At 42.6% G+C, this 13,051-nt stretch overlaps 1 protein-coding gene across 1 annotated transcript; it reads left to right on the plus strand.

Moving 5' to 3' along the window:
• Nucleotides 1-1,259: 1,259 nt before the first annotated feature.
• LOC118771528 (opsin-5-like) lies at nucleotides 1,260-12,231 on the plus strand. Its single transcript, XM_036519534.1, has 6 exons — nucleotides 1,260-1,347; nucleotides 5,749-5,911; nucleotides 6,401-6,528; nucleotides 7,484-7,818; nucleotides 10,999-11,286; nucleotides 12,073-12,231. Exons 1-6 carry the CDS (start codon nucleotides 1,260-1,262, stop codon nucleotides 12,229-12,231), a joined length of 1,161 nt encoding a protein of 386 aa, XP_036375427.1.
• Nucleotides 12,232-13,051: the final 820 nt, after the last annotated feature.

The following is a 13,051-nucleotide window of genomic DNA, read 5'->3' on the forward strand; positions in this document are numbered from 1 at the left end:
CTCCCCTCTAAAATATCACACCATGAAATAGCAGTTAACTGTATCTCATAGATATAACCCAGTGCAGGCTAAGAACACCGCCTCATCCAAGCAAGGGCAGTTTATATGGGCCCGCTGCACAGCACATTAAATGAATGGGCTGCTTTTGATGTGTGCAGATCATACACCGCAGGCTTCTTAATCACATTTATACCTCAGAGGTTTTCCCCTCAGCAGAGTTGGAAGAAGCCCTCGTGTCTGGGTTGTGTTTTGGCGTAATTGCCTGCTCTGGATCACGGTGTACACACGCCCTGCACAGCCTGCTCCACCCCCTCCTGACCCTGAGCAGAACGGTCTGAGCACCTTCATCCTTCTGTAAATGATATAACCTCCGTACTCTCCAATCAGCGGGGTGAGATCCACTGCCAGTTCCTCGGCTCCGCTTGAAACACCCGATTCTTCTCTTCTGGGTTCTCTTCTGAGCGCAACATCAAAACATGCAGCATCGTTTGACTTGCCTCTCAAAAATCTGTAATCATGGAGGAAAAGCTTTAAACAAATGTCTCCTATACTCTGATGTGCATATAGATGAAGGGGAGAGAGACAGGGAGATAGAGATAAAGCGAGCGAGAGAGAGAGACAGAGAGGGGGGAGAGAGAGACAGAGAGAAAAAGAGAGAAAGAGAGAGAGGGGAGAAAGGGAGAGAGAAAAAGAGTGGAAGCTCAAGGGGAAAATTAAGAAAAAGCAAGAAAGGGCAGCAGCAGGTGGTAAGGACCAGGGTGCTTAACCCAAAGGTTACTGGCTCAGTTCCCCAGTGGGCACTGCTGTTGGACTCTTGAGCAAGGTCTTTAAATACCTCATGTTTATGGTAACCCCTTCCTTTCCACAAATTACTTTTCTCTTGCATATTTAAATGTCGTGGCATTAGTGTATTGTGGAGCATTCAACTGCCGTGCTGCTTTGTCATACATGATTCAGAAAATGATTATCATGATTCACATTATTAGGCACATGTTGCTCTCTTCAGCTCTTGCTTAAGTTCAGGGCAATACACTGTATTACATTATTTTGATATTTTAAGGTGTAGGTATTTGCCAATTAAAGCACAATGCCACCTGCGCCATCGTCAGCACAGCCGATTGTCATCAGAGAGCTCAAGCCTAATTTCTCCGTTAACCACCCTCTGTGAACATTTAAACAGCTTCTTTATTAGAATTACTATTTCTCCAGGTTTAGGAATTTCCTCTGATGAAAACATTTTTTTCTTCTTTTGATTTTAGATGGGGAATTTAACAGAAGACACTGCATTCCAGTCAAATATACCTGAAAGCGCTGATATGATTGTTGCGGTCGTATATTCGATATTTGGTAAGTGGGCTCGCAAAACTGAAGCACCAATTGTGGCATTCTGTGTGCTCTCCAGTTCCCCTCTGCTGTTTCCCCAGTACATATTTTAAAAGACTGAATTTTCATCATCAGACTTTGATCACCCAAATGACTTGAACAGGTTAGTAGTTACAGATATGGAATATGTAACACTCTAGAGATTCAGCACACATAAGCCCGCATTCATTGAAAGGTAGTTAAAGAGAACAGGTTGCTTAGGTATCTAAGTGCGTTATCTAAGAGCAGTCAGTTACTTAACACTGTGTCTGCAGTCTTACATGTTATTGTCTGTCAACATAAAAAAGGGGCTTGTGCTTTAGTATTTGTAACAGTGATCATAAACTACTTTGCCGATAAAGCTTTCTCTGCCACTGCTAGAGCTGGTTAGGCACCACCATCATGAAACTTCACTTCAGCTCCTTCACACATTTGAAAGGTTCATGCCTTTGTGACCATCTCTGACAGAGTGCCATGCAAAATAATGAGATTATCAATCTCAGACACTTTGAGCACACTGTGTGATAAATTGCCAGTTAACACCCTGGATTTTTTTCTTCAGTGGTGGACAGAGGTGGACTCTGTAAAGCTTTAACAGAAGTCATAACTACGACTTGAGAAATTGTCGTGCAAGACGTGTCTTTTAAAAAATGTGGGACTTCAGTCTGCAATTAGATCTTTTTTTTTAGGATCATTAGGCTGAAATGATGGCTGAATAAAATAGCACAGCTTGTTAGCCTGAATTTGTGTTAGGAAAAGAGCACCTGGTCCCGGTGGTCTCTGATTCACAGGCAGCTGATCCACTGTGGCAATGCCACGCTGATTAAAGAGGTGAGAACACTATCGACTTCCCCGAGATACGTCCTGCCTGTTGCATGCATGTGCAGGCAGTCTCATTTGGAGTTCCAACACGGACTGATTTTACCGAGGTCCTGCCTGGCTTGTTAGAGCTGGGCCATATGTTGGAAATGCAGCAGAGATTAACTTGCTCCCAATCAAAGCCTTTGATCCTGAAGCCATTATGGGTGAAATGTCCATTACTGATGCAGTTTACCGATGAGAACACAATCCCTACGGTTCACCCGGGTGGGGGCGGGTTTCAAGAGAACGTCCTGCTGTTATGGGGGATAAATACATACATAATGCAAATAATAACATCAGAAGAATTATGGTGCGGAGCATTCAGAGGTTAGTTATGAGTGTCATAAAATGTGTGGGTAACATTGTTAAGTTCATATCATCAGCTCTGGTCTAGTGGTCCCTCCACTCCACCGATTACTTGCAAGATCCTCTTCCCGCCCTGTCAAAGTCATTCCTCTTGTGGTGACTAAAACATTTGTCAGTAGGAGTACAGTTCAGTGTTGATCACTGTCCCCGTGTCGGAAATTTTTCAGGACTGTAACCTGAAATACACACACTTATTACTGCTGGAGTGCTTACATGCAAATTTAACTCACACCGTACCCATTTCAGGCAGTCATAAAGTTTACCATTTGGATCCAGTACTGTTGTATCATACTTTCTTCTCAAAATACATCAATAAGTAAATTAAAAGAAATTCATTTTGCAGTGTTAGCTTTAGGATTTTGGGCATGTGGAGTGTGTCATTAAGAACACAAATAGGCTGTATGTTGATATGCATATTTTTAACTATACGCTTTCAGATTTTTGCTCTCATTATTTCTAAGATACATAAGATTGTTTCAATGGTCGTAAAATTGCAAATTTGCCACATCAACATGAAAGCAGCACATATACCTACAAAACAGATTTAAGTCTTTTAAAAATGTGTCTGTTTCTGAGTGCAGCCAAAACCACCAATCAAAACAATGGTTGAGACACCCGGGCAAAACCTGAAGTGATCTGGCTGGATTTGACCGCCTGTGGCTTTGCCCAAATCGCTGCTGGGGACAATCTGAACTGCAGCAGGCGTGACTTATTTGTTGCTTTTTGTCCATTCCGTGTCCATTCCCTGACAGAGTGTGCACTGATTCATCTTCAAGGAGACAGGAAATTGCAGACTTACAAGAACCAATGAGGTTAAAGTGGGGGGGTGGGAGGTGGAGCCAAGGATCAGTGATGTAGGAACAGAATGCGTCATATGGAGGCATGGCGTCTGATAGAGACGCAGGACAACTTCATGCATACAGGGCTTCATGAGCTTTCCACAAAGAATTTCCACCTGGCAGTGCACTTTATCATTGGAACATAAAATCCCACACACATTACAGTATTCATTCAGTGCATCATTCACATCTCATCCGTCCTGCGGTGTTTTCACCGGGCATCAAATATCTGGTGTCACTGCACGCATCATTTAAATGTCAATGCAGTACGCAGAAATGCCAACCTCTTTCTGTTTTGTCAGACAGGCTCAAAAACAGGCTGAATTGCAATTCACCGACTGTAATTAGTGGCTTCCTCCTGCAGATCTGCATATCCGCAGATGGGGAGTGTCCTTCTCCCGGGCTGATTAGAGTAATTACATGGAAAGCACATTTAAACAATGGTAATGAATCCCTCAGCAGAGTTTAAGGTTTTCATAATAACATTTTGCCTCATAAATCAATGCTTTTCTCTTTTACTGCTGTGTTTTTTTGGAGTGCTTATTTTTAGTACACATCATAAAGTATTGTTGTTGTTATTGTTGTAATTGCATCACCATCCCTATGCGTTATGGTGATTATGCATTATAGTATAATATGATTTTAAGTCTGTGTATGTTGATATGCATATTTTTATATAATGTGATAATATGATTTTAAGTCTGTGTTGAAAGTTGTAGACATCTCGGAAACAAAAGTATCTACTCACAGGCACTGATGAACTCCTCAGAACAGTCAGATTCTCTTGGAACACAGCAACAGGCAAAACCGCAATGTTCGACTGACTATAACTGGGATAAAATGTCCTCTGTTGTTGCAACCTAGTTTTCACTTGTTATATGAAGGGGAATTATGTGCTGCACAAAACATTGATGTGCAACTCATGAAATTTTCTCTTTGTCTTGTTTCTTGTACAAGCCACTGTTTTGTTCACTCCAAGCAATCAATGCATGCTCCTCAAGGAACAGTCCAACATTTCTGAGAAATCTTACTCACTCTGTTGTTCAGCACAAACCATCAGGATGTAACGATACCCTTTGTTGTGTTTGATTGTCACAGTTCGTTTGAAATGAACAAAATGATTTCTGTGTTGAATTTTCCTAGAGACATTTTATACTTGTGTCTAAGTGTTGTGCTTGTACGGGCCTCAAAACTCAATAGGCCTGAAAACCTAATTGGACGATCATGCTTCTCTGCCGAAAGTCACACTGTGCTTGCAGTGCATGACGGTGCCGGATTGGCTGTCATCTATCACTGGAAGACAGGGGGAGCCGTTGAGTCAGTTGCACCTGTCCCCGAGCTCCTGGCTGTGTGCCAGAGGCCAGTTTCATACATGTACTGTGTACCACAGATGGACCATTCAGACTTTCTGTGCTCCTGTCTCATTGAGTGGACAAGATCACAGCCATTGTTTATTCTATTTTAATAGCAATTACGAGAATTGTTTTCCTTATTCTTCTTAGAGTTATTGTTACGTAATAATTACATAATTAGTCAGCTGTCTTCATCAAGAACAACTTGATGTGCATAACATCATTTTAAAATGTACTATTTTAAACAAAGTCTTCAGTACCTCAAAGACTAATTACACATGCTGAAAGAGAATCACCATGCAAAGAGTGACAGGCTGCTTAGATTGAGCACAAACTGAAGAAGCAGCAAAATAATTGCAGCTCACTTGGGGGAAACAAATCAAGGCTAGCGGACAGATACAAGAGCAAAGTTAATGAAATGCATTTATAAAGGAGTAAACACAGGAAAGAGAGAGTTGGGGGGGGGCAATGTAGGGGTATGGTTTGCAGAGGGGGCGTCTCAACCTTTTTTCAGTTGTTTGTTTGCTTTCTAACAACCTCTTTTCATCATAAAATCTCACTGAGGTCAGACAGTTGCATAACATACCTTTAATCATTGTAATCCTGCTACAGAGAAAAACAGAACTAGAACAGATACAAAGGACACATATTTTGCTTTAAAATGTAAACATTATTAAAATATACATTGGTGTTGCATTGTATGTGTTGGTGGATAGCGTGTTTTTTTTTCCATTTCTTGTACAGTTTGCCATATTTTGTCTGAGCTGTGCAGTTGCTACTTTTACTCCTTTCCTTTACGTTGGTTGAGTTACACAGCTCACACTTCAGATATGATGAAGTAATTCAGTGAAGTGATCCAAGCGGTGTGCCATAGGGAAGACGTAGGGAAGTCCCAAACAGGCTTCGAGGCTGCAGCTGCAAGTTCGGTGTCCTGACCACTCCCTGCCGTGTGTTGCTGCCTGTTGCAGGAATCTGCTCCTTGTTTGGTAACAGTCTGCTGCTGCACATCTCCTACAAGAAGAAAGACCTGCTAAAGCCAGCGGAATTTTTCATCATAAACCTGGCCGTCAGTGACCTGGGCCTGACTGTGTCCCTGTATCCGCTTGCAATAACTTCCAGTATATTTCACAGGTAAGCAGCAATTTTTTCGCTGAAAAAACATAAGCCATGGCACCAAAAGTTTTTAGGATTTGTTCTCACACCAACTTCTTTGCAACCAGTGCCTTTGTTGCCATATCATACATTACATTATTGTCATTTAGCAGGTGTTTTTATCCAGAGCGACTTACCTAGGTTGCAATTTTATTCATTTATACAGCTGGATATTTACTGAGGGAATTCTGGGTTAAGTACATTGCCCAAAGGTACAGCAGCAGTGTCTTAGTGGGGAATCAAATGGGAAACCTTTTGCTTATGAGTTCTGCTCCTTACCACTGTGCTACACTGCTGCCTACACTTCATGCATAAAGAAGTGTGAATATATTTTTGTTCCCTACAAGCAATGTCCTGTCATTACAACTGCACTTACATTTGGCATTAATTTGGATTACCTGCCACAGTTATTATAAGTCTGTAGATGTTACGTAAGTATTGTGTTAACTTCTGATCCCTGTTTTTCAGGTGGCTATATGGCAAAATAATATGCTTAATCTATGCTTTCTGTGGAGTCCTGTTTGGGATCTGCAGTCTGACCACCCTAACACTACTGAGCACTGTGTGCTGTCTAAAAGTATGTTACCCTCTGTATGGTAAGTATGTTTAAAAAACATAGTGTTGCATGGGTATCGGGTCTAGGTTTGCTGTGAGTTTTGAAACTTGGCCATCTTTTATCCAAATGGAATACCAAGATAAGCAACTATGCTCACCAAGGTGAAGATAGATATCCTCAGCAAGTAGTGCTCTAGTTCTGACTCTGTGGGGTGTCATCACCTGCTGTAGCAGACAAACATGTGCGCGCTGACACTTCCAGGCCCCCATAAATGTGTGATATTGTAACAGGTAATATTCTAATTCCAACTGTAAGGCCAAAGTTGTAACTCCATGTTGTATTGCGTTATTTGAATTTGTTCACACACAAAATGGAAGTAACTAAGAAAGATTAGGGCAACTGATGAATATTGCACGTATTGCAAAATATATAAATTACTGTACTGACACTTTCACCAATGCCTGATGTTACACACACACACACATATCAAAGTCAGAGGAAGAGAGATCTTATGCATATGCATCCATATGCAGTATACAGTGGGGTTGAAATAATGTTTCCCTGGGACCCGTGGTGCTACATTCAATACAGCTGAATAAATACACGAGACAATAAATAGCAAATAACAAGACAATAAATAAATAGACAACACGACATCAGATTGTAAAGTGGCAGGCAGAAAAGTGCAAATAAATATGTAAATATATAATAAAATAACATATAATATATAAAATATATCACATAATATATGTATATATTCTGATTCTGATAATATATGTATATAATGTGTATATATCATATATATGACATATATCATATTTTACACATATTAAACAAATTATACTGTATACATACATTTATATGCAGCATATGCATGTGTTCTGTCTATTTTGTGTCTCGTGTGTGAAAGCTATCTTCCTGTTAGTAAGGCACAGATGGCACGGTGCGGCGTCATTGTCACAGGGTAAAGGTTCCTCGCGTCCCCCCGTTTCCAGGGAACAGGTTCAGTTACGGCCACGGGCGGCTGCTAATCGCCTGCGCCTGGGCGTACGCGCTGGTGTTCGCCTGCTCGCCGCTGGCCCGCTGGGGCGTGTACGGGCCCGAGCCCTACGGCACGGCCTGCTGCATCGACTGGCGGTCCTCCAACACGCAGGCGGTGGCCAAGTCCTACACCGTGGTGCTGTTCGTCTTCTGCTACCTCCTGCCCTGCGGAGTCATCGTGGCGTCCTACGCCCAGATCCTGGCCGCCGTCCGACGCTCCCGGAGGGCGGTCAAACGGCACGTCTCCCCGCAGTCCAAGCTCAGCAACTTCCAGGCCATCATTGTGAAGGTGAACGCCCCCTTTTTTTCATGTTACCCACTTATACGGCTGAATATTTACTGAGGCAATTGTGGGTTAAATACCTTTGCCAAGGGTAGAATGGAAGGACCCTAGCAGGGAATCAAACCGGCAACCTTTCGGTTATGAGTCCTGCTCCTTACCACTATGCTAAACTGCTGCCAACCAGTGTGGTTTAGTGGGTAAAGAGTGGGTCACTCTTATCAAAAGAGTCTTGGTTCAGTTCTCAGGCAGGGTGATACTATTGTAGCCTTGAGCAAGGTGCTTGCTCTGAATATCTTAATTACTTACTTATAGCCTACTTATCTTACTTATACTACCACACATCAGTCATTAGATCATAGAATCCAAAGCACATTGCAATGCTGCCCATGAAATAAACAGCAAGCACAAGACAGGATTGACCCCATCAGGACAGGACAGTCAGTTGCCCCGTAGATACAGCGTGTAGTGATCTTGACGGAACATAGGGTTTGAAGGCCGATCGTAGGCATGAGGGGGCCGTCTGGTTCACTGTCCTGTATGCCAGCACCAAAGGTCTGACCTTGATGGGAGCGATAAAGGAAGGCTGATGAAGTGAGATGAGGAGTGAAGCAACAAACCTGACTACATTTAGGGAGAGTGGAGACACGTCATGCAGCTGCTTTCTGGATTAGTTGTAAGGGATTGATGGCACAGGCAGGAAGACAGGTTTCATGAAGTTCAGGAAGTTACAGTAGCCCAGGTGTAGGACGAGGCGAGGACCAGGGCCTGAAATGGGAGCTGCGTAGAATACATAGTGAGGTAGGGGAGAATCTTTTCAAGATTCAAGATTCAAGATTCTTCGTTGCCATGTGTAACAAGTACGGTGGAATTCTTACTCCCCACTCACTCCCGCAGTAACACTCTTAACATACATTTTAAACTTCTAAACATAAATTGTAACATAATTTCTAAATTCTAAAATGTGGTAAAGTGACCAAGTGCAGATAATAACAGCATAATAAATACTAACAATAGGGTGGTAATGGCATAATAAATATTAACAAAAAAAATGTGATAATGAAAAGGTATAATGATAACGATAATGATAGAGTGACCAGGGCAGTACAGTGCAGTATAATGATACATGATAATGGTAAGTGGCCAGAGCAGTACAGTACAGTGAGAGTGTCTGCATGTTGTGTAGCCGAGTTCCCTGTGTAATCATGTGTAATTATGTGCTTTGGATGTTTTTACAAAAATAATCTGCACGCCCGACTCACCGCTGCAACCTGGGAGGAGAAGGACAGTCGGCTATAAAGTATTACACCAAGGCTTTTCACAGTGGCATGAGTGATAAGGCTTGTAGAATCTAGCCTGAGGGAGAGGTCTTGAAACGGGAGTGGACCTGGATGGGATGAAAAGCCTCTCAGCCTTAGCCTTATCCAAAGATTTCTGGTTCAGTTCGCAGGCAGGGTTCTGCGGTTGTACCCTTGAGCCAGAAGCTTACCCAGAATTGCATCAGTAAAAATCCACCTGTCTACGAGGATGATTTGTTACCTGTGTAAGTTTTCTCTGGAGGAGGGAGTCTGCTTAGCAACTTGAGTGTAATACTGAAATGAGAGACAGGCAGCTCTGTATTCTTTTCTCTGTGTCATTAGGCTCTGTTGGGTAACAGCAGGTTCTGGTGGTCTCCCTGCTGGTGCTCACAAGCAGATATTCTCTTTGCTGAGCCCGTAGTCAGCTTGGTGTGCTTCAGGTGCAAAATTCTGTCTCTGTCATTGTAGGAGGCTAGAGTGTTCTGATTGGTTGACACATGCTGAATATTCATGAAGGGGGCGTGGAATATGGAAATAGCAAATCTGGTGCTCCGCCGTCCTCCACTCTGACTGTCACTCGGGGATTAATGAAAACTAATGTATATTAAAACATTCAATCCAAAAATTCAGGAATGTATGTTACATGCATAGAAGAGGGCATTGCAGATTGTAGATAGTCAAAATGTATAAATTACACGCTGTGTGTAATATTGGAACAGACTCTAATGTTAGATGAGCAATCTCTCCCTCCCTGTCTAAGTTAATAAGAAACAGGGCAGTGGATCAGAAGGACTGCAGGAGGTAAATGGATCAGGGAAGCTAAGGGAGTTGGGTTGCATTATTAATACTGATCGATCAAAGATGTCAGATGGCAGACGGGAATTGAACCTGGCAATACCTTAAGGTGTCTGTCTTTTATGCATAGTCAATATTGACTCACACGGTTGTAAAATATGTGGTTGAATTGCCTTCCGCATGGCAGCCCTGTCCTTAACACCCTATCTGGCACCACCAGGAGATTAATTACAGTAGGATTTTTAGGAAAGGGTGGGGAGCTGGTAAGTCAAACTTTCAAACCCAATTAAAACCAGCCCTGTTCCTCTTGGAAACAAGGAAACGTCATCCCATCTGAGAGCAGACATCAGTGTAGCGTTTGAGGGATGATTTACAATGGGGAAACTTTGGCCTGTCCCACCCTTCATATTAAATCTTTTCCACTGCTAGATTTCTCCTGTGCGAATGCCTTTGGCCTTTTGTATGGTCATTCATGTGTACACAAAACTGAATACAAATACTGAGGCAGGCTTCATAAGGGTGCTGTCCTCTCTGACTTGTCTCACTACAAGTGCTTTTCAGCATCATTGGAACTGGAAATGAATTCTAGACACAGGAAATCTCTGTCATAGTAAAGGTCCTCTTAATTTAACTGAAGGGGATTTCCAGGTGCTGAAGCAGATGTCTAATTCTTTAAAATTGAACTTGCACAGAATACAGATACTATAGCAAACTGTTTTTTTTTTCTTTTTACTCTAACTGGCCAAATATCTTCATGGGAAATCTCAATCTAATTTGAAACTGGGGCAAAATGTCTGCCTTGATTCAATTGAACGTGCCATGCTTTTTTCTCTGAGTAACATATTTGGGAAAGAGTTGCATCTTTTCTTTCTGACATATAATTTTTTCTAATGTGGGTATCCACTGAGCTGGTAGTGTTGGGCAGGAAACGGACAAATGAACATAACGTATAAAACTATGGCTCAAAGTGTGTAGCAAACTGCATTGAACTGGGGTTGAGCAGACTCCTTAGTGTCTGGGGTGGGAAAGGAGTCCAGGATCCCTGTATCATTCAAAGGGGCATGCGGCGCCGTCTCTCTCTCCCCCTGCGTTTCAGCTGAGCGTGGCGGTGTGCATCGGCTTCTTCGCGGCCTGGAGCCCCTACGCCGTGGTGTCCATGTGGGCCGCCTTCGGCCACATCGAGAACATCCCCCCGCTGGCCTTTGCCCTTCCCGCTATGTTCGCCAAGTCCTCCACTCTCTACAACCCCATCATCTACCTGATGTTCAGGCCCTACTTCAGGAAGGTCATGTGCAGGGAGTTCGCCATGCTGCAGCAGGCTTGTCTCAGGAACTGCTTTTGCACCGAGAGGCTGGTGAAGTGCAGCTCAGCGTCGATAGTCAAGGTGAGAAAGACATTCCCTTTTGCTTTTTTATTGCTAGCGCCCCATCGCTAGCAGCTCTCATACGTTACATTGCATTGCGTTATTGGCATTTGGCAGATGCTCTTATCCAGAACATCTTACAGAGGTTATAGTTTTTTACACGCTACCCATTTATATACCTGGCAATTCTGGGTTAAGTACCTTGCCCAAAGGTACAACAGCAGGGAATCAAATCAGCAACCTTTCGGTTACAAGTCCTGCTCCTTACTACTACACTGCTGCCACAAACTACCCTCATAGTTTAATAGTTTCAGCATTAAGGTGATGAAATGTGATGAAATGCCAGTAGATACCGGTATAAACCGAACCATTCCTGTGTGGTCAGTGAACAGTACATGGGCGGCAGTGTGACATACCGGTAAGGAGCAGAGATTTTAAAACTGACAGGTTGTTGGTTTGATTCTCTGCTGACTTAACCCCAAGCTGCCTCAGTAAATATCCAGCTGTATCAATGGATAACATTGAACAAACTGTAGCTATGTAGGTCGCTCTGGACGTGTTATGACGTGTTATGTATGTGTTGTGACAGATGATGGATTTAATTGAATTTCTTCTTAGAACTTTCTAGAACACAATAATTTTTAGCACCTTATTTCCCCATAGCAAACAAAATGCTTATGTGGAATGAAAGTCCGACATGAATTCTTGGTGTTGGAAGCGTATGTATGGAAAATGCTGTGATGTGCCTGAATCGAGACGCCGGCACCCAGCACCCTGCTGAGTAAATCTGTGCCATTTCCTCCACAGGAAGAGGCCTCCGTGGAGCAAAAACAGACCCCAAAAATGCAGCAGGCTGCCAAAAAATCTGTGCGCGTGTTTGTCCGAGGGAAGAGAAACGCAGAAATAGACTGTCTGGAGATAACCTTGGAAGCGGTGCCAGCGCGGGTAAAAACAGCATGGCGGTAATGGCACGGTCATTCGCAAGGGTGCTATATTTACTTTACATTTTAAATTTTTATATGTATACAGTGAATATTATTTTAGATGTGAGCTAAATGTAATGTGTTTTATATGTTTTCTATTGATATGTTCAAGGTCCAACATTCCTGACGTTTTTTTTTTTTTTATTTGCAGTTGGTAGAATAGAATGTTTGGTCCAACACTGAATTCACACTCAGCGTATTCACACGGGTGCTTCTCTCTTGTCTTCAGAAAAGGCAGCTTTTCTCAGTCCTTGTGCCATGTGAGCACAGTTAATCCTTCTTGGGATATTCCTGTCACATTCAGGTATACCGTCAGCCTACTTGTAAAAATGTTCTCTTTTTTTTAACCTGTTCATTTATTTGACAAATCTACTGTGATTGTCACACGAAAAATGGGCACCACGGCTGGTTAATCCTTTAACTATCCCCCGTGAAAATGGTGCTCGTAAATTGCAGTTACTGTGAATGATCCAAGCTAGTATCATTTTTAAGACTGAAGATTTACATGCCACAGCTTTGCATTGCTTAACACAGCATGATGTAGTGTGTATCAGAAATAAAGAGATGAGAGCGAGAAAGAAGGAAGGAGAGGGAGGGGGATGCGGGAGAGTCGGACAGGCAAGGAAAGAGAGAAAAGGCAGAATAAGGACAGAATAGACAGAAAGAAAGAAAGAAGGAAGGAGCAAGTTATCTTACAGGATAGCCCTCCTTGGTGTTGACTGAAAAGAAAACCTATATTGGCTGTGTGATCTAATATGTTTATATCCATCATAATTTAAATTATACTGTATAAGGGCATTCAA

Source organism: Megalops cyprinoides, chromosome 24 (genome assembly GCF_013368585.1).
Source record: "Megalops cyprinoides isolate fMegCyp1 chromosome 24, fMegCyp1.pri, whole genome shotgun sequence".
NCBI classification, from domain to species: Eukaryota; Metazoa; Chordata; class Actinopteri; order Elopiformes; family Megalopidae; genus Megalops; species Megalops cyprinoides.